Here is a 23028-nt window from a genome sequence, read left to right as displayed (position 1 = left end):
ATTGACCTTTAAGGTAACTCATTTAGTCTGAGACTAAAAACTGAACTGGATTAAAATTCTTAATTGGCAAATTACTGAATTTACTAGCACATAAAACATATCATTATGCAGATGAGTAGATTATCACAAATGCTTAGCCAATAGCAAAATCATTCCTGACCATAAGAGTACTTCACGAATAGCAGGATAGTCATTACTACCCCAACCAGGAGTGACAGTAAATACAGAAGAACTAAACAAATTCATGTCAAAATTCACATGTCAAGGAATAAATACATAGAAATTGTAAGAACATATGCAAAACACAGTGTGATGCGGAAACTGCTTGACAGCTATAATTCCTTTGTCACCACACACACAACACTACACCACTGTAAACATGTATTGTCACTGGTCACTGGTTAGCACTGATGTTGATTGACACCACGACTCGTGTAGTAGATGCTACACCAGTCACCTTCACGGAAGTGGAGCATCATCTCAGAAACAGACTGGAAAGTGCATGTGTAGTTACAAGTCTATTGGACACTATAGTGTTCGTTCTTTGTGATGCTGTGTCTTGATGCAGCAGTGGTCGGTGGTCCCTCATAGAAAATGTATGCAGGCTTCATACAGTTTATTGACACAGTTGTGGACTTGTCGTTTACAGCAATGTCCAGCATCTGCATACCTTTCCCTAAGGCAAAATATTGGCCAATGTAATGGGGGTGTAAGGGTGTTTTGACACTGTCCGTCCAGAGTGTTACATGCAAGCACATCGTGATTCATATAAGTGGTCGGCATACCATGCATGGTGGCCTTGAGTGACCGTATCAGTGCCATGTGGTCATGTAACTGATGGAGGAAATCCAGGGAGATGCAGTGTTTCACCATAGACCAGCTCCACAGCTGAAGAGCTGATGTCTGGTTTATAAATGTTTCACAGTCCCTTAAGAACCACAGGAAGTGCAGACACCACCTTCAGTGAATGATGCCAATGCTCAATCATGCCATTGCTGGCATGATGATAGCTGGTTGTCTTGTGGTGCATGTACCTGCAAAACTATTGGTTGCAGTCAGTAGTTATGTGTAGTAGACAGCCGAATCTTGCTAGCCACACTGAAATGAATGCTGAAGCTAAAGTTTCTGCAGTGATGTTTTTCATTGCCATGGCTTATAGGTAGTGTGTAAAGTGATTTATCATGACGAGCAAATACTCCTGACTGTCTGAAGGAGGAAGAGGGCCTACGGCATCTAGGTGAATAAGTGCAAAATGCAAGGTTGTGTCCGGGAAACTGCCATCTGGTGTGTGCACATAATGGATCACCTTACAACTCTGACACGTGCTTCTCCATCCCAAGCCACACAAAACAATGTGAATGTAGCTGAAAAGTTGAACAGGCTCAGGATGGCACAGATTGTGAGCACTGAAATGTGTTCAATAGGAATGGATGTGATTTTCTCTGTGAAATATCACCAAAAATGGGGCATTATTGTGGGGAATGTCAACGAGTTTTAACTTCAGTCCTGAAGTGGTGTCATTGATGAAAGTTTTGAGCTCTTGGTCTTTCTGTTAGGTCTTGTCTAGTTCCAGAAAATCTATAGTTTTCACAGCATTGTTGACACAGGAAGGACAGACGGCCACCACATTTCCAATCCCAGGAATGTGTTGTTAGATGTCCATATTAAATTGGCTTATGTACTCAAGATGATTATACTGCTGAGGAGAGCAGTTGTTGCTGTTTTGCTTGAAAGTGTAGGTCAGTGGCTTGTAATCCATGTAGACAAAAAGCTCTCTTGCACATGGCCTCTGTACTGTACTGTGGTACTACCTTAACATGTGGGCCGCTTAGTGCCACACTGAGTGGTTCTTACAGTTCTGCTGCATGTGATAGATTACAGCAGTAAAAGTTTACTATTTCTAGGAACCAATTTAACTGTTTAATTTTAGTTGGTCTTGGCATTTGCAGAAAGGCTTTGACCTTCCCTGTCAACAATACAGAGCCTGCAGCTGATATCAGTGGCATGAGAACATAACTTCAGGTTGTTCAAATGAGCATTTGGCCATGTTCAACACCACACCATAATGTTCCAAATATTTGAATACTTCTTAGAGGTGATAGTGGTGTTGGTGCTTGATGGTTGGCTAACCAAGTATGTTATGAAGATATGTGAAGCAGAATGGCAGGACTTGCAGGACAGAGATGATAAACTTCCCCCAGATTTGAGCTGAATTTCATAACACAAAAGTCATGAGTTTGCTATCAAAAAGTCACACAGAGTAATAATTGCTGTCTTCAGAATGCATTCCTCCAACACAGGGAACTGTGTATAAGTCTTAGCACAGTCCTAAACATTGAAAATTGTCACTCCATGTAATGCGTAATTTCAGTTGTACAACAGTGGCATGGAGAAGTGATAGGGCATTGTTCTGGAACTCAGTGCATGATAATCACCATATGGACACCAAGCTCCTCCTTTCTTTAGAACATGGTGTAGAGTGGACTATGGATAACCACTGACCATGGCCAATAGTTTGAATCAGATCTGTTCACACAGCTGGCAAGGTTCTGTGAGTATGTGCATCACAAGACAACCAGTTACCATCCTACCAGGAGGTCTAGTCAACACACAAAATTGACTTAGTTGGGAAGCATACTCCATGTTACACAACTGAATTGTATCTCAGTGGAATCCTGCAGCTGTCAGCCCAGTAATGCTGTTGTCCAGCTAAGAATTGGAAACACCTGGTATGATATGGTAATGTGCCAATAGATCAGCTAATGAAATGGCTTCCATGACATGTGCGACAGTGAAACCTCAGGTCAACAGTCAGCGTAGGGCCAAATTCAGTTCAATCTGCTGAGTCCCATATGTGGAGACTGAAGAGTTATTAGCAGCAGACAAACAGAATGCAGATGGTGGTTGTAGCAGTGTACTGAAGTATGATGTGAGGTGCTCAGGTCCAAACCGGTGTCTATTAGATACTTATGGCTGAAATTTCTGTCACTGACGTACAGCTGACATGACTTCATAAGGCAGCCGGGTGCACCTATGACCGACTACCACTGGCATTTGGGAACAAACAAGATGCTGTACATTTCTGTGCCTGCTCACCAAACTTACAATTGCATCAGCACTTGGGTTGTTCCATGTTAGACAATGCAGCATTGGTTTATGATCAGCTTCTGGATATCTGGCAATAACATCCTCTACCATTCCAACCACCACCTTGTAACAGCAGCATATCAATCTGCATGTATAACTTCTCCACTTTTACTGTCAATGAGTTGAACTCTCTGCCTGTGACTATTGCTGCCACTGTCATATTACCTCCTAGAATTGTCACTGCACTAACATGGGTGCGTGTGATGATCTCTTGAATTCGATCGGTGAGCTCTGCCACCACATCCAACATTTTTGTTTGTGATGCCACAACCACTTTGGCCTGCAGCAATTGTCTGCTGCACAGTGTGTGTTGTAGATTGTCAAGAACAGTAACTTTCCACCTTGCTCCACAGGTGACATGTTTATTGTGATGGCTTGCAGTCACCTATATATCTCCTTGTGTCAATATCCACCAGATTTGCTCCTCATGTGTTGCTGTGACTCTCTGGATTACTTCTGATTTAAGGCTTCCTTGTGAATTCTCCTGAGGTGGTGCAGTAATCATGTCTTGTACTTATGTGGCATAGCAGTGGTCAAGTCGACTCATAACAAGGGCAAATTTTGTCGATTCTGCCATAATTCCTGTGTAGTGAAAGCTAGCTTCTACTTGTGTGAACCATAGGATTGAGTTATTCAGCCAGTCAAATGGACTGGCAGTGTGGACACTGCTGGTGCATCAGTTAGAAGATCAGGAATGCTTAACCAACAGCAAAATCATTTCTGAATGTCAGAATATTTCATGAACAGCAGGATAGTGATTACTACCATAACCAGAAGCAACAGTAAGCACAGAAAAAGTAAAAATGGAACATATAAATCACATCAAAATTCATAGATCAAGGAATAAACATACTAAGAACATAAGAACATATACAAAATACAGTGCCTACAATTCATTTGTCGCTGAGCACACATGACACTGCACCAATGAAAACATGTAGTCATTGATTGACACAAATGTTGACTGATGGTGTGACATGCTTAGAAGACCCTACAACACTACACTAGAAAAGTCTTTATGTTATTAAATGCTTATATGCACTAAACATCAACTAGCTACAGGTGAGTGATTGCCTTTGAACAGTTTTATTTATTGTTTCCATCTTGACATTTCTGTTGTTATATTATTTAACATGCAGAAACTGAAAATTATTGAGCTTTATTCAAACAAATATGAAATCCTATATGGCAAATGTTTAGCTTGTAAACAGCAATGTATGCCATTAGAACAAAATATCTGATACATTAACAAGAACCTACTGTAACAGTAATAACAAGAACAAAAACAACAACAATAATTTTGTTGTCATTAGGCCATTGTAGCACTAGAGAATGTAGCACATATAGTGCAAGACAACTGATAATTTATCAGTAACAAAAGGCTAGCTATTAACACCACAGTACTATTTCACAGTTGATAAATTCATAAATATCATAGAATGGGTGGGCAGCTAATCAGTCATGCACTGTCTGTTGGAAAGCTTGTTCTGGTAAGTGTTGTCCAGTCTGTTAAGTCTTATTAAATAATTTGCACACTACATGAGTTCACAGCTGTTAAGTGATTTTTATAGTCTGTGATTTGGTGCATGAAAATCAGTTACTCATATTGGTTCTTGTGTTGCAACAATGTCCATTTTCTCTGTGTTTTGTTTCTGGTAACTTCTTCTTTATAATAATTAAAACATAGTATGTGATAAGTTCATTGCAGTCATGATTTTTTGTCCACAAAGAGCTAAGGTTTACAGTGTGTTTTTTACAAAGTACTGTAATTACTCTAATAGCTTTCTTCTGCAGTATTAAGAGCTATGCATACACCTAGAGTTTCTCCACAAAATAATACCATATCCTATTATGCTTTGGGAAAAAAATAGGATGTTATATATTTGAGGTACACAATCCACAAGTCTCCTAAAAAATAAATGACACTGTGCAATGATACAGATAGATGGTAGGGCTATGTTGAGCTATGATTGGTTATTACCAATCAACATATTTTATTCTGCACAAAAATAGCAAGCATAAAAGAGGAACACTAATGATTTCATGGCTGAGTGCTCAAGATTCATATGCCAAAACTCATTTGAACTTTAAATAATTTAAGGTGCACCTCCATAACACTGAGTAAAACATATTTAACTTTAATAGTCATCAGTTGACAAATAATGAATAAAATAGAGCAACTGTACATTAATTTGACATATTACCGGGAACATAACTTGGACTTAAATGCGATTTAAAATTAATCAAAATTGTTCCATGATGTAATCATTAAAGTTGTTGTTCTGCTATTCAAATAACGCTCCACCAGTCACCGTTTTAACAGACCAGTTAAAATACCATTGAACACACAAGTTAATACCTTGTCACATTACAAGTCAGAATTATTAAAATGATAAGCCAATTTGGTGGTTACATACAAAAACATATTAATTAACCAACAATTATTTGGCCTTTTATGAGAAATGCTAACCATAAATAGTATCCAGACAATATAGCAATTAAAGACCCAAGAGTTAGTCTCCTACAGTTCATCACTATCATGTTGTGTCCTCCAAACCAGTGTCCTCACATGGGCACAGCTGACAATATACACCAAAGCTCGGCATGAATCCAAAAGCCCTGTTTTCTAGCGTACACTCCCAGAGGTGAGCTCTATCAGTACCACCGTGTGGCAAAACTTAGCAGTGTCCTTCACTGCCGCCACACAAATTGCATTGGCATGACTTTTAAACTGCCACAGAATTATGATGGCTTACTCTTGAAAACTTACTAATATGATATTGTACATTTGATCCCAAGATAATTTATCATCTAAATATACCCCCAAAAATGTAACGTAACTTGGATCATATGGCAGAAGCTTGTTTTCTAGTCTAAAAACCATCTGCTGTGTTTCATTTCCATTCAGCAAGAATCCATTTGCTCTAAGCCAATAGAACGCTTCAGTAGTTGTCTTTACAACACAAGTTTTAAGGCTATTGCAGTCATTATTACTGTGAAGAAATGTGGTATCATTTGCATGCAGCTCTGTAGTGGACTTAATAAATTATGGCAAATCATTAATCAGTATGTGGAACAAGATAGGTACCAGTACAGATCCCTGTGAAACACCTACCATAATGTGTTCTACAATGGATATTTCTTTGCCAACACAGAAAAGTTGCTTACAGCTCTGCAGATCTGATTTTAATAGTGTATGGTTGTTATCTCTGATGTAACAGAGTGCCATTTCTTCTGCAAGTGGTGTATGTCTCACACTATCAGTGTCTTTGCTTAGATCACAAAAATTGACTGGAACAAAGCTTTTATCCTCAAATGCTTGAAGTAATTATTTGACTACAGATTCTATAACATCAAATGTTGATGAGTTTTTCCTAAAACTGTATTGTTATCCATTAATTACTCCCAAATTTGCAAAGTAAACACATAACTGTTGGTAAATTACATATTCCTATACTTTACAAAAAGCTGGGACTATGGAAATGGGCCTGTAACTTGGTGAGTCATTATCTCTCATTTTACATTCTGGAACTAACCTTTGACAGTTTCAGATCATCAGTAAAATATCCTTTAGATGTACCTTTGTTTATGCAGAGCCTTAAGGGGTACACACTATACCTATTAGTTTCTTTAGTATCAGTGCAATTTGCATGAAAATGATGTGAGATGATGTGCTGATGTGGATGTACTTTCAATACCCTTTCTTATGTCTTGACCACACATTTCTTTTTCTGACAAACTTACAAGTTTCAACTTTACGTCATTTTCAAAGGCTACAAAATACAACACAAAACTAGAATCAGAAGATGTGAAAATATGATACATTTCACCACTGATAAGAGACATATTACAGTGACAAGAATATCTGTAGTATGTTGCAAGGTTTGTCTATGTATCTACATTGTCTGATGATTTCAATTCTTTACAGTTCTTAGGATGAAACTGGATGAGATTCAAAGGAGGTAAACAGTCAATATTTATGATTTACAAACATTTTTTTAAAAAAATAACTGGTGAACTGGTATCAGGTTTCATAATATTATTTCTTTCTTCTTTAACTGACTTAATAAAGCCTTTAATTGACTTAATAAGCCAATCATTGAATTTTTAAGGACACGTATTAATTTTTTTGTTTCTTGCATATATAGCAACACTGTTTATTAGTTCCCAAGGAGCTTTACACTTACTGGTGGAATTCTCAATATTACTGATCTTGCATGCCTTTTTGACTTGCAAAATGGATTTTTTGAACTCATTCCTACATTTAACATACAGTCACTCTTCAGACTGTTTTGTGTGTTGTACAACTTATTTGTTTTTTCAGTTTTTTAAGTCATTTAGTATGCCATTGATTTTGTATGCTTGGAACCTTGGTTTTAAAACTTTTGCCAATTATTTCTCATTTGTCTATGGAATGCTGTCGTTAAATTGCATCAAATGTTATTTAAATACATATCAAATATTATGTTTGCTGACCAGTTATTAAAGTATAATGTGTGTCTCAAAAATATTGGTGTATAGTGTGTGTCTCAATAATATTGGCAAAGCCAGTCTCTGTCAGCAAGGGAGTTTCAAAACCTGACAATTTTATCATCACTAACAGGTGTGGTGATCACATGTTTAGGGACAAGCCTATTTATATTAATCTTATCAGGATGGAATATACTAGTGCAATCTAAAGTTACAGAATTATGATCTGAAAATGCAAACACTTCTACTTCACACTATTCTTCTGTAGCTTTAAAATTGACAAAAATATTGTCAAGACGTGGTTGATCTCTTGTGGTCCTATTGTTGATAGAGTGTTAATTGCATAGTGTTAGAAGCTTATGTGTTGTTGCATCAAAATCTGCATTCAGATCTCCACCTATTACAATCTTGCAATGGACCCATCCAGTCAATCTAAATACAACTGACATCATGTCCAATTTTTCTAAAGATACATTAGTGATACCCTTAAGTGATTTGTAAGGTATTATTGCCAATATAAAGCTGTCAATAATTATACCAGCAGTACTTAAAGAATGATGCCATCTGTAGCAAGTAAAAATAACAGATTCCAATTAACATTAATAACTACACTCCTGGAAATGGAAAAAAGAACACATTGACACCGGTGTGTCAGACCCACCATACTTGCTCCGTACACTGCGAGAGGGCTGTACAAGCAATGATCACACGCATGGCACAGCGGACACACCAGGAACCGCGGTGTTGGCCGTCGAATGGCGTTAGCTGCGCAGCATTTGTGCACTGCCGCCGTCAGTGTCAGCCAGTTTTCCGTGGCATACGGAGCTCTATCGCAGTCTTTAACACTGGTAGCATGCCACGACAGCATGGACGTGAACCCTATGTGCAGTTGACGGACTTTGAGCGAGGGCGTATAGTGGGCATGTGGGAGGCCGGGTGGACGTACCGCCAAATTGCTCAACACGTGGGGCGTGAGGTCTCCACAGTACATCGATGTTGTTGCCAGTGGTCGGCGGAAGGTGCATGTGCCCGTCGACCTGGGACCGGACCGCAGCGATGCACGGATGCACGCCAAGACCGTAGGATCCTACGCAGTGCCGTAGGGGACCGCACCGCCACTTCCCAGCTAATTAGGGACACTGTTGCTCCTGGGGTATCGGCGAGGACCATTCGCAACCATCTCCATGAAGCTGGGCTACGGTCCCGCACACTGTTAGGCCGTCTTCTGCTCACACCCCAACATCGTGCAGCCCGCCTCCAGTGGTGTCGCAACAGGCGTGAATGGAGGGACGAATGGAGACATGTCGTCTTCAGCGATGAGAGTCGCTTCTGCCTTGGTGCCAATGATGGTTGTATGCGTGTTTGGCGCCGTACAGGTGAGCGCCACAATCAGGACTGCATACGACCGAGGCACACAGGGCCAACACCCAGCATCATGGTGTGGGGTGTGATCTCCTCCACTGGCCGCACACCTCTGGTGATCGTCGAGGGGACACTGAATAGTGCACGGTACATCCAAACCATCATCGAACCCATCATTCTACCATTCCTAGACCGGCAAGGGAACTTGCTATTCCAACAGGACAATGCACGTCCGCATGTACCCCGTGCCACCCAACGTGCTCTAGAAGGTGTAAGTCAACTACCCTGGCCAGCAAGATCTCTGGATCTGTCCCCCATTGAGCATGTTTGGGACTCGATGAAGCGTCGTCTCACGCGGTCTGCACGTCCAGCACGAACGCTGGTCCAACTGAGGCGCCAGGTGGAAATGGCATGGCAAGCCATTCCACAGGACTACATCCAGCATCTCTACGATTGTCTCCATGGGAGAATAGCAGCCTGCATTGCTGCGAAAGGTGGATATACACTGTACTAGTGCCGACATTGTGCGTGCTCTGTTGCCTGTGTCTATGTGCCTGTGGTTCTGTCAGTGTGATCATGTGATGTATCTGACCCCAGGAATGTGTCAATAAAGTTTCCCCTTCCTAGGACAATGAATTCATGGTGTTCTTATTTCAATTTCCAGTAGTGTATGTAAAGAATCAAGTATCCATATTGTGGTGGATACATCTGAGAGTATGTTTGATTCTGTGTCTGAGAGAGTACACTAAAATTGGAAAAAGAGCAGCAGCTCAGAAACTAGCAAAATTTTTCTCATTTTGTTTCTATGCTCCCCATATCAATCAGCAACATGTGAGTCATTGGCTGTTATCATTTTTATTTATTGTTTCACTAATATTCAGTCCACTTGACCCAAGTTCTGAGTCTAAGGCCATTGTTGTTGTTGTTGTCTTCAGTCCTGAGACTGGTTTGATGCAGCTCTCCATGCTACTCTATCCTGTGCAAGCTGCTTCATCTCCCAGTACCTACTGCAACCTACATCCTTCTGAATCTGCTTAGTGTACTCATCTCTCGGTCTCCCTCTATGATTTTTACCCTCCACGCTGCCCTCCAATGCTAAATTTGTGATCCCTTGATGCCTAAAAACATGTCCTACCAACCGATCCCTTCTTCTAGTCAAGTTGTGCCACAAACTTCTCTTCTCCCCAATCCTATTCAATACCTCCTCATTAGTTACGTGATCTATCCACCTTATCTTCAGTATTCTTCTGTAGCACCACATTTCGAAAGCTTCTATTCTCTTCTTGTCCAAACTAGTAATCGTCCATGTTTCACTTCCATACATGGCTACACTCCAAACAAATACTTTCAGAAACGACTTCCTGATACATAAATCTATATTCGATGTTAACAAATTTCTCTTCTTCAGAAACGCTTTCCTTGCCATTGCCAGTCTACATTTTATATCCTCTCTACTTCGACCATCATCAGTTATTTTACTTCCTAAATAGCAAAACTCCTTTACTACTTTAAGTGTCTCATTTCCTAATCTAATTCCCTCAGCATCACCCGATTTAATTTGACTACATTCCATTATCCTCGTTTTGCTTTTGTTAATGTTCATCTTATATCCTCCTTTCAAGACACTGTCCATTCCGTTCAACTGCTCTTCTAAGTCCTTTGCCGTCTCTGACAGAATTACAATGTCATCGGCGAACCTCAAAGTTTTTACTTCGTCTCCATGAATTTTAATACCTACTCCAAATTTTTCTTTTGTTTCCTTTACTGCTTGCTCAATATACAGATTGAATAACATTGGGAAGAGGCTACAACCCTGTCTCACTCCTTTCCCAACCACTGCTTCCCTTTCATGCCCCTCGACTCTTATTACTGCCATCTGGTTTCTGTACAAATTATCTAGTGTTAAATTGCTGTAAACTTTTGTGTTGCAGTGTACAACCAAGCAAAGAATCTGCACTCTCCAAAAAAATAATGTATAATCCTAAATTTACTGTATTATATTATATAATAGTTGACAGTGCATTATCTTACTACATAAATGGATAGGGTGTCAGTACAAAGTACTAATGTTGGGGTAATGTCTACTACAGAAAACAGAGAACGAGAAGTCTCCTAGTTTTTCCAACATTTCTGGCAGTATTTTAAATTGGTTAATACTGGTACAAAGTGCCTAATTCTGCAGCAATATTAATAACAGAATAAACAGAGATTGTAGACAATCAAGCAGAGTTTACTTTAACTATTTTAACAGTATTTAATTGCAGTGATTAAGTGAACAATATCTGATCACTGAGAAGCTACCCGCTTATAGGCCTTTACTGATTATAGTATTTGAAGTTTCACAAGCATCTTTATCATCAGTGCAGGTTTCTAACATTTGTGATGTTATATTAATATGTGGTTTTCAAAGAATGCTGTATGATGTTGCTGATTCCTGCAATTTCTGTTATCTGTGATGTTACTGCAGTGCAGTGCACACTAACCTTCCAGCTTGTACTGTATAACATGAGTTACAGTCCTGTTTCATTCATCAAGGCGTTTAAGGCTGACTGCAGAGGGTTCTACTGTTGCCAACAAACATTACATATATTGGACACAAAGATAAGAGAAACATATTGAGACATATGTAGTCATTTTTCCTGTGCTACGTTTGTGAGTGGAACAGGAAAGAAAATGGCTTGTAGTGGTACAAGGTACCATCTGCCATGCAGTGTATGGTGGTTTGCGGAGTATGGATGTAGGTGTAGATGTAGATGGTCTGTCTCTCTGTCATAAAAATTTTGCCTACATACACAGTATTTGAGTAATCCAATGAATAATTTATTGCTTTCTAGATTTTTGTCTGTTTTGTTACTTTAAAACTATTTGCAATAGTAAAGGAAAATATCTGTGGAACAAATCAACTCAGAAGAGATCCTTGTCTGAAACTTTAATGCTTTTCAAAGATGTACAATCTTCTTTTTCTTGTGGCTTTGTGAACCACAACACAGTGTTGGTATGGTTATTAAATGGATTTAGCATGGTTAGGTTAAGGGGTGGTTGGATGTCCTTGCTGTTGCCACCCTGTAACTCTCTGATATGGGATACGTGTGTGTGTAGTATTATTCACGTGAAAGTGAGTGAAAGTTTCTGAAATGTTTGCAAATCATGTAAGGAAGACAGGAGTAGGATACCAGCCTGGTATTTCTTATGTGGGACTGTGCCTGAAAACTACGTCCAGATTGTCTGACACACCAGCCCTCATTGTTAATCCATCATGCAGATTTGTTCCTGTGCTGATGCACCTCCCAGTCCTGGAAGTAGTGCTTTAACATGCACATCCAACCAGACTGGTCTGTCAAAGTAGTACAATAAGTTTAAAATGTCAGTCTTACTATTAATAGCTACACACAATTTTCTGTATAGTATATAAGATACTGTGACATTCTTTTTTACCTTTATATATTAGTGTAATAAATGTTTTTTACTGATAACAATAGTGTAATTAATGATAATTTGTAGAAAGAATCTTATTATTTTTGTTGCAGGAATTGACATGGTAAAAATAAATGACCCAAAAGCACTCAGACAGTATAACATTGTCAACTCTCCATCACTTGTCTATTTTAGAAAGAAAATTCCTCTTCTTTATGATGGTATGTTGTTAATGACACTTTAAAAATCAGTGTAATTATTACTGTGCTTGTCATTTTTCATGCTTATTGATAATCATTACTCTAGGGGACCTGCATGATGAGGAAAAAGTTCTTGCGTGGCTTACATCACAAGACATTTTTGAAATAAAAAATGAAATTGAAGAAGTAAACCGAAAAATGTTAGATAAACTGCTGGATGAAAATGAGTTTCTAGCTGTATACTTCTGTAAGTATGAGATATTTTTAAAAACAAGTAGCACTAATATTTTACTTGCATATGAATTGATGATACATATTGTGGTTTGCGTACTGTAAGACCTTCAGTACACACACCATCAGATTATTTGACGTGTCACTCTAACGAAGTAGGCAAGTGTCAGCAATGTGTCTCGTGGTCTTATTGTGGCATGTTTATCTTCTGCCATTAGGTCAGATGATAGAAATGCCAAACATGATTTTGAAATGACCTTCCTTACACAATTCTGGCATGCAGTTAACAGATGTAGTATTAGTTGCACTCTAATTCTTCAAACACAGATTGTCATTCACAATATTATGTACCTATTCCTATCTCATGAATGTTCATGTGATGGTGTACTAAGAAAAGGTCATGAATTTTACCATTGTTTATCGCTTATGTATTATAAATGTGACAGTTTGTGTGAATGTTTGTTTGTTAACTCCTTCACACTGAAATGGGTGGGCAGATTTGGAAGAAATTTGGGATGGAATTAGCTTATACCAAGAATTAACCATAGGTTACTTTCAAAAGTGTGTAGTAGAAGATATTTATTGATCTGAAGAATATAACGCAAGATGTGGAACAGTATTTACAAAGAGATTAAAAAATCAGCCAACCAGCTGCGAATAAGGTACATGTAACTTACAAAATATTTTATCCTGTGAAGCGTATTACATTTTTATGTTGACAAGAGCATCTAACTGTGGGCATTTACTAATGGGTAGTCATAATGAAGTATGATATATATAATCTGGCGCTGTCTAAAGCCATGGCTTGCAATAATTCTTGTTTCATCAATATCTGTTATGACAAGAGCTGTTTGGCTTCATCTTATCTATTGTGTCATCATGTGATGTAATAAGTCCAATACTTCTGAAGAAGAAATTTTTACAAATATCAAAACCATGGTCAAGAGATAATAAACTTGTATTTGTAACTGGTTGGCTGAGTTTTCAATCTCTTCAGAATCATACAGTTACTGTTTTGCAGCCATATTTAAGATTTTGTTTTACAGTATTTGCGCTTATAAAAAGATATTTCCTCTTTGACTTTTGAACTGTATCATATTTGTGAAAATGCTTTTAATCTTTAATATGTCGTATGTAATATGATTCAATGTAATGAAAACAATGCTTACGCAATCCTCGAAGTGTTTAAACCATACTTCCATGCAAGTGCATTACAATTTAGCTACTGAGGGTTAATGGTATGTTTTATGTAGCTTCTAAGCTGCTTAAAGACTCACAATGACTGTGCGATTTAAAAACTGTATGACAAAGGCATGTCACACCTTTTCATTTAGGTATACTTGTTTCACCCATGGGCTCTGCTACCGAGGCACCTTCTAGTGTACCCAACACTGTGGATCTCGCCTCACAGCAAAGTGATTGGTGAATGGTAACGTATTCACGTCGCTTGAGGGAGAGCCAGTGTGGACACTGGTCATCTGGCCTCACCCATTCACCCTCTGAGTGGACAGGTGGCTGCTCCTTCAGCATGGTGCAAGCAGGCACACAAAGGGAGGGGTTAACTAGTTATCTGCAGCTCCAACATTAAGCATGTTATGGAGCCCCTTAGGCAGACAGCATTCAGGGCTGGAAAGAAAGCAAAAGTGCACTTGGTATGTATGCTGTGGTGTCTCATCCAAGATGCATGCAATTTGCAACATTGTTGCCGGAGTTCATTGGGGTCCTTTGGTTTAGAACCTAGTAGAGTGGAGGGTGTCAGCCAAAGGATTCATTGACTCTGTGAAGGTCTTGGCTGCAGTTTTGTGGGCCTGTGTTATTGGATGGGAATTTGTAGGACTCCCCTTGCTAGGTCAGGGGTGCATTACACAAAGGAAGCAGCCACTTGGTTAGGAGAATCTGTATGGAGTGCACATAGGGTTTTTTTTTAGACATGGGTGTGGTTTGAGGTACTCTGATGAAAAGTCACTAGTTGATACTTAGGTAGGAAAGTCAGACCACATTTAGAGTAAAGGCATTTTTACTGTTAAAATTTTACCAGTAAGTTGTCAAAGTATTTGTAGCAAAATTCCTGAATTTACTGCCCTCCAGGAAAGTTCTTGCACTCAAATTATTCTTGGGATCAAGAGCTGGCTGAGCCCCAAAGTGGATAGCTCTGAGATATTTAGCGAGTCATGGATAATGTATTGGGAAAACAAATTGGATGCCATAGGTGGGGGAGTGTTCATTACAGTTGACAAGAATATTGTCTCTATTGAGATTGGAGTTGAGTGTGACAGTATAGTTACCTGCTCACATTTAACTGGTCTAGGTGAAACCAATTTAATTGTTGGATCTTTTTACCAGCCAACTGATTCTGCTACAACAGTTCTAGAGTCATTCAAAGAATATCTATAGTCAGTAGTGCATAAATACCCAGATAATCAGTGCTAGTTGGAGGTGAGTTAAATGTACTGAGTATAGACTGGGATGTCTATGGATTTGGTGCTGCGCATACAGACAGGCAGCCATGCAAAGTAATTTTGAACACTGCAAAGTACTTTGAACACTGTCTTGAGCAGCTGGCTCGGCAGCTCACACACATTGGAAATATCTTAGACCTTGTAGCTATAAATAGATCAGCCCTTATCAACAATGTCAATATAGAAATGGGGATTAGTGATCAGGATGTCATTGTAGTACTGTGGTTACATAAGCCAGTAAATCAGTTTAGAAAGCTAGGAGAGTATTTCTGCTAGAACGAGCAGAAATGCAGTTGTTAATACCTCTCTTAGACATTGAACTGACATGTCTAAGTTACAGTAAGGTGGACATAGAGGACTTATGGGCAAAGTTTAAGCAGATTGTAAATCATGTTCTGGAGAATTACATGCCTAACAAGTGGATTAAGGACAAAACAGACCCACCGTGGTTTAATAACGAGATTCGGAAACTGCTGAGGAAGCAGAGGATGCTGACTATCAGTTGAAAAGAGAACGCACAAATGATGACAAGCAAAGGTTAGTAGAGGTTCATGTGTCTGCGAAAAGACATATGTGTGAAGCATACAACCACTACCACTGTCATACCTTAGCAAAAGGTCTGGCAGAGAACCTGAGAAAATTCTGGTCGTATGTAAAATCGCTAAGTGGGTCTAAGACTTCCATCTACTCACTTGTTGACCAATCTTGTATGGCAGTTGAACATAGCAAAACGAAAGCTAAGTGGGTCTAAGACTTCCATCTACTCACTTGTTGACCAATCTTGTATGGCAGTTGAACATAGCAAAACGAAAGCTGAAGTTTTAAATTTCACATTTAAGAAAGTGTTCATCTAGGAGAATTGTACAGACATACTGTCATTTGACCATCAGACTCCCACGTGGACAACACAATAATAAGTATCCCTGGCATAGAGAAGAAGGAGTTGTAAACAAATACATAGAGAAGAATGAGTTGTAAACAAATAAGTCACCAGGTCCAGATGGAATCCCAGTTTGGTTTTTCAAAGAGTACTCTATGACATTGGCCCTTTGCTTATTTTTCATTTATTGTGAATCACTCACCCAGCACAAAGTTCCAAGCAACTGGAATAAAGTATAGGTGACTCCTGTGTATAAGAAGGGCAAAAGAATGGACCCACAAAATTACGGACCAATATTCCTAACATTGGTTTGCTGCAGGATCCTTGAATGTAATCTCAGTTTGAATATAATAAAATGTTCTTGAGACTGAGAAGCTTATACCCACACATCAGCATGGTTTTGGAAGGAATCACTCATGTGAACTCAGCTTGCCATTTTCTCTCACATGATCTACTGCAAACTGTGGATGAAGGGCAATGGGCAGATTCCATATTTCTAGATTTCCAGAGAGCATTTGCCACAGTGCCCCACTGCAGGTTGTTACAGAAGGTACAAGCATGTCAAATAGATTCACAGATATGTGAGTAGCTCAAAGTCTTCTTAAGTTACAGAACCCAGTATATTGTCATCGACAGTGAATGTTCATCAGAGACAAAGGTATCATCAGGAGTGATAGGACTGCTATTATTCACTGTATACATAAATGATTTGGTGGACAGGGTGGGCAGCAATCTGTGGTTGTTTGCTGATGATGCTGTGGACTATGGTAAGGTTTTGAAGTTGAGTGACTGTAGGTGGATACAAGATGACTTAGATAAAAGTTCTGGTTGCTGTGATTTATTTATTTACACAGATGTGTTCTGTAGGACCAAATTGAGGACCAAATCTTGAAGGTTATCGAATGTGTCAGTACATGGAACTACAACATAAAAAGTAATAACAGATAAAATAAAACGTTAATGGACACAATAAAAGTCCAGCCATAAGATAAAGTAAACACAATCAACAATATAACATAGGAATCAGCTTAATTTTTCAAGGAACTCCATGACAGAATAGAAGGAGTGACTCATGAGGAAACTCTTCCATTTTGATTTGAAAGTGTATGGATTACTGTTAAGATTTTTGAATTTTTGTGGTAGCTTATTGAAAATGGATGCAGCAGTATACTGCAGATGTATGATCCAAATGCAGACGGGATTTCTACCTAGTATTAACAGAGTGAAAGCTGCTAATTCTTGGGAATAAGCTGATATTGTTAACAAGAGACAGCAGTAAACAACATATATATGGAGAGGCCAATGTCAGATTACCCAGACTAGTGAACAGGGATCGACAAGAGGTTCGCGAACTTACACCACTTACTGGCTGAACTACCCATTTCTGAGCCAAAAATTTGTTTTGAGGATGGAAAGAGTTACCCCAAAATATAATACCATATGACATAAGCGAATGAAAATAAGCAAAGTAGACTAATTTATGTGTCGAACGATCACTTACTTCAGATACATAATAAAACATAGCAGCATTAAGTCTATGTACAAGATCCTGAACATGAGCTTCCCACAACAGTTTACTATCTACCTGTACACCTAGAAATTTGAGTTCAGTTTCACTAATCATATGCCCATTCTGTGAAATTAAAACTTTGGGTTCTGTTAAGTAGTTTGTTAGAAACTGTGAAAACTGAATCATATTGTGATGTAGCATTAATTTATTTTCTACAACCATGAACTTATATCATGAACTGCACTATTTGAAACCCATAATGTTTGGAAACAGTATTAGTTGTGTCCTGCTTGACACAGTCATGTCATTTAAATATCTGAGTGTACTGTTGAAATGCAACCTGAAATGGAATGACCATGTGAGCATTGTGGCAGGAAAGGTAAATGGTCAACATTGGTTTACTGGGAGAATTCAAGGAAATTGTGGTTCACCTATAAAGGAAACTGCTCATAGGATGCTAGTCCAACCTATTCTTGAACACTGCTGAGGTGTTTGGGAACCATGCCAGGTAGGATTAAAGGAAGAAATTGAAGCAGCTGAGAGGCAGACTGCTAGATTTGTTACTGGTAGATTGGAACAACATGCAAGTGTTACAAAGATGATTCAGGAACTCATTTGGGAGTTTCTTGGGGAAGACAACATTTTTTTCGAGGAACACTATTGAGAAAATTTAGAGAATGAGCATTTGAATCTGAGTTCAGAATTATTCTCTTGCTTCCCACATACATTGTGCAAGATGTGAGAAATCAGGGCTCATATGAAGGCACATAGACAGTTTTTTCCCTTGTTTTGTTTGTGAGTAAAAGAGGAAAAGAAACTAGTGGTAAAGGTAGTGTCCACCATGCACTGTAAGGTGGATTGCAGAGTATCGGTGTAGATGTAGAATATGTTAAGCTATTAGTTAGGCTGGATTTGATTACAACATGCAAGCTTATCCACTGGTAACAGGCACATGCATGAGGGCAGATGACGTTAATGTACATACAAGTATTATGAACTTTGCACTGCACCTAGGTAGAAATTGCTGATGTTAATTCTTAATTGAATCAATATGTTTGTTACTGCGGCATAAGTAATGCCCTTGATGGCAGAAAGACCATCTTATATACAGTATATGAAGAAGACAACAATGATGATGGAGGAAAAGGAAGAAGAAGAAGGTTTAGATGATAATTTTCAGGAATTTTAAAGGTCAGCTTGCTTTTATAAACTAAGAATTTTTTTAATCTGGCTTTTCAATCCAGTAAAAATGGTAAAAATGTTATTTAAAAAAATTGCTTAAAAATTAAGGTGCATCTTATAGTCCATAGCATCTCATAGATTGTAAAATACAATAATTCCTATTAGTTGTTTCTCTTCATTAATTTATGCCTTGATTGATACCACATCGCTGAATGTTCTCCTTTAATATAGGATCTATGAAAGAAGATGGATGATTGAGTGACTGAATACCACTCTTCATTGTGATTTCTGTTGCAGCTGTTAATGTTTCCTCTGAGAAGTAGCGCCATAGATGGCATGAACTTCCCAGTAGTAGGAGAGTTTAGTGACCATAACCTTACAAGAAGTGAAATTTAACAAAGAGATACAAGTTTGTCTAAGTTTAATGACCAGAAGGCTTTGAGACAGACAATTTGAGAAATACATTAGTGATTATATTTATGAACATACCATACTGCTCTCTATGACAGTTCCAAGTTATTCTTTTTATTGTTATCTTATTGTTGGTTCTCTGACATTTGTAGCCACAAGTTATTAAAGTCATGAATCATTAATAATGTCTGCTGCAGTGTAAGAACAGTGGAATAGCAAATGTAACGAAAACTCACAATGAAAGTGGTTATTACACTTTTGATATAAATAATTATTGGTTAGTAATTAACTGTTGAATTTAACAGATGAGAAAGATTCGCCAGAGTCAATGACTGTTCTGGAAGAACTGGAGAACATTGATAGTGAAACTGATAATTTAGATATAACATTTGTGAAGATGGCAGATCCCCGATATGCTCGGAAGTGGGGTGTTACCAAATTGCCAGCAATTGTGTACTTCCGTAAACGGTTTCCCAGCATTTACAGAGGTAAATGTAAGGTTTTTTTGTGTTATTAGATTTCTGATGTAATAACATTACTAACATTTTTACAGGCATGTGCAGGTCAATGTATTGTGAATAATAGAGAACCAGTACAAGGTGATCTTGCAATAGCTCTGAAAGAGATCTGAAGCTGTGTAAAAGTCTGCACTAGCACATCAAAATGGCATGAACTACACTGTATGTGCAATTCTTGTTGCACAAAATGTTTACTCATTGTTATATTTATTCATATTACAAAGTCTAGGCTATCAACATGAATCTTCAGTGCAATAATTAGCACATTGATACTTTGTGAAACATAAAAATCAAATCACATCAAATTTTGATTATCACATAACATGCCTTGTGCAGTCAAAAATTGTGACATAGGGGACTTGCCATTTTAAGACTAATGTACAGACTAATAAACTAATCTAAGGTGACAATACATATGTATTACTTTACATGGTTATAATAAGAGGGAAACATTCCACATAGGAAAAATATATCTAAAAACAAAGATGATGTAACTTACCAAACAAAAGCGTTGGTATGTTGATAGACACACAAATAAACACAAACACACACACAAAATTCAAGCTTTCACAACCCACAGTTGCTTCATCAGGAAAGAGGGAAGGAGAGGGAAAGACAAAATCATGTGGGTTTTAAGGGAGAGGGTAAGAGTCATTCCAATCCCGGGAGCAGAAAGACTTACCTTAGGGGGAAAAAAAGACAGGTATACACTCTCTCTCTCTCACACACACACACACACACACACACAACACACACACACACACACACACACACACACATATCCATCCGCACATATACAGACACAAGCAGACATTTTTAAAGGCAAAGAGTTTAAGAGTTTGAGAGTTTGTAAAGGCAAAGAGTTTGGGCAGAGATGTCAGTCAATGCGAAAGTATAGAGGCAAAGATGTTGTTGAATGACAGGTGAGGTATGAGTGGCGGAAACTTGAAATTAGCAGAAGTTGAGGCCTAGTGGGTAACGGGAAGAGAGGATATACTGAAGCGCAAGTTGCCATCTCCGGAGTTCTGATAGGTTGGTATTAGAGGGAAGTATTCAGATAACCCGGATGGTGCAACACTGTGCCAAGATGTGCTGGACATGCACCAAGGCATGTTTAGCCACAGGGTGATCCTCATTACCAACAAACACTGTCTGCCTGTGTCCATTCATGCGAATGGACAGTTTGTTGCTGGTCATTCCCAGATAGAAAGTATCACAGTGTAGGCAGGTCAGTTGGTAAATCAGATAGGTGCTTTCACACATGGCTCTGCCTCTGATCGTGTACACCTTCTGGGTTACAGGACTGGGGTAGGTGGTGGTGGGAGGGTGCATGGGACAGGTTTTACACTGGGGGCAGTTACAAGGGTAGGAGTCAGAGGGGAGGGAAGGTGGTTTGGGGATTTCATGGGGGGTGAACCAAGAGTTTACGAAGGTTAGATGGACGGCGGAAAGACAGTCTTGGTGGAGTGGGGAGGATTTCATGAAGGATGGATCTCATTTCAGGGCAGGATTTGAGGAATTTGTATCCCTGTTGGAGAGCCACATTCAGTCTGATCCAGTCCCGGAAAGGATCCTGTCACAAGTGGGGCACTTCTGGGGTTCTTCTGTGGGAGGTTCTGGGTTTGAGGGGATGAGGAAGTGGCTCTAGTTATTTGCTTCTGTACCAGGTCAGGAGGGTAGTTGCGGGATGCGAAAGCTGTTTTCAGGTTGTTGGTGTAATTGTTCAGGGATTCCGGACTGGGGCAGATCGTTTGCCATGAAGACCTAGGCTGTAGGGAAGGGACCATTTGATATGGAATGAGTGGCAGCTGTCATAATGGAGGTACTGTTGCTTGTTGGTGGGTTTGATGTGGACAGATGTGTGAAGCTGGCCATTGGACAGATGGAGGTCAACATCAAGGAAAGCGGCATGGGATTTGGAGTAGCACCAGGTGAATCTGATGGAACCAAAAGAGTTGAGGTTGGAGAGGAAATTCTGGAGTTCTTCTTGACTGTGATTCTTGATCGTGAAGATGTCATCAATAAATCTGTACCAGACTTTGGGTTGGCAAGCCTGGGTAACCAAGAAGGCTTCCTCTAAGCGACCCATAAATAGGTTGGCATACGAGGGGGCCATCCTGGTACCCATGGCTGTTTCCTTTAATTGTTGGTATGTCTGGCCTTCGAAAGTGAAGAAGTTGTGAGTCAGGATGAAGCTGGCTAAGGTAATGAGGAAAGAGGTTTTAGGTAGGGTGGCAGGTGATCGGCGTGAAAGGAAGTGTTCCATCGCAGCGAGGTTGTTGATGTGCAGAATATTTGTGTATAAGGAAGTGGCATCAATGGTTACAAGGATGGTTTCCTGGGGTAACAGATTGGGTAAGGATTCCAGGCATTCGAGAAAGTGGTTGGTGTCTTTGATGAAGAATGGGAGACTACATGTAATGGGTTGAAGGTGTTGATCTATGTAGGCAGAGATGCGTTCTGTGGGGGCTTAGCAACCAGCTACAATGGGGCTGTCGGGATGATTGGGTTTGTGAATTTTAGGAAGTAGGTAGAAGGTAGGGGTGCGGGGTGTTGGTGGGGTCAGGAGGTTGATGGTGTCAGGTGAAAGGTTTTGTAGGGGGCCTAAGGTTCTGAGGATTCCTTGAAGCTCCGCCTGGACATCAGGAATGGGATTACCTTGGCAAACTTTGTATGTAGTGCTGTCTGAAAGCTGACGCAGTCCCTCAGCCACATACTCCTGACGATCAAGTACCACGGTCGTGGAATCCTTGTCCGCTGGAAGAATGACGATGGATTGGTCAGCCTTCAGATCATGGTTAGCCTGGGCTTCAGCAGTGTTGATGTTGGGAGTAGGATTAAGGTTTTTCAAGAAGGATTGAGAGGCAAGGCTGGAAGTGAGAAATTCCTGGAAGGTTTGGTGAGGGAGGGTCCCGCTGTGACAGAGGACGGAACTGTTCCAGGCAGGGTTCAATTTGGATAGTGTCTTGGGGAGTTGGATCATTAGGAGTAGGATTAGGATTATTTTTCTTCATGGCAAAGTGATATTTCCAGCAGAGAGTACGAGTGTAGGACAGTAAATCTTTGACGACGGCTGTTTGGTTGAATCTGGACGTAGTGCAGAAGGTGAGGCCTTTGCATAGGACAGAGGTTTCGGATTGGGAGAGAGGTTTGGAGGAAAGTTTAAATACTACATTAGGGTGTTGTGGTTCCAGATTGTGTTGATTAGAATTTTGAGGTTTTGGGGGAGTGGAGCTGGAAGTGC

At 39.5% G+C, this 23028-nt stretch overlaps 1 protein-coding gene and 1 long non-coding RNA gene across 3 annotated transcripts in view; one reads left to right on the top strand and one right to left on the bottom strand.

Moving 5' to 3' along the window:
- LOC126267267 (uncharacterized) overlaps positions 1–23028 on the top strand; it is a 459263-nt gene that overhangs the window by 423372 nt on the left and 12863 nt on the right. For both annotated transcript variants that reach the window (XM_049972334.1, XM_049972333.1), the window contains 3 exons: positions 12507–12614; positions 12700–12840; positions 19572–19754. In XM_049972334.1, coding sequence (XP_049828291.1) covers positions 12507–12614; positions 12700–12840; positions 19572–19754 — 432 coding nt within the window. The remainder of the gene's footprint in view (positions 1–12506; positions 12615–12699; positions 12841–19571; positions 19755–23028) is intronic.
- Positions 1–23028, bottom strand: part of LOC126267268 (uncharacterized) — a 68725-nt gene that overhangs the window by 36219 nt on the left and 9478 nt on the right. The window lies entirely within an intron of this gene.

Source organism: Schistocerca gregaria, chromosome 4 (genome assembly GCF_023897955.1).
Source record: "Schistocerca gregaria isolate iqSchGreg1 chromosome 4, iqSchGreg1.2, whole genome shotgun sequence".
Lineage (NCBI taxonomy): Eukaryota > Metazoa > Arthropoda > Insecta > Orthoptera > Acrididae > Schistocerca > Schistocerca gregaria.
Note: the sequence above shows the minus strand (reverse complement) of the source record. Positions and strands in the feature narration are given on the sequence as shown.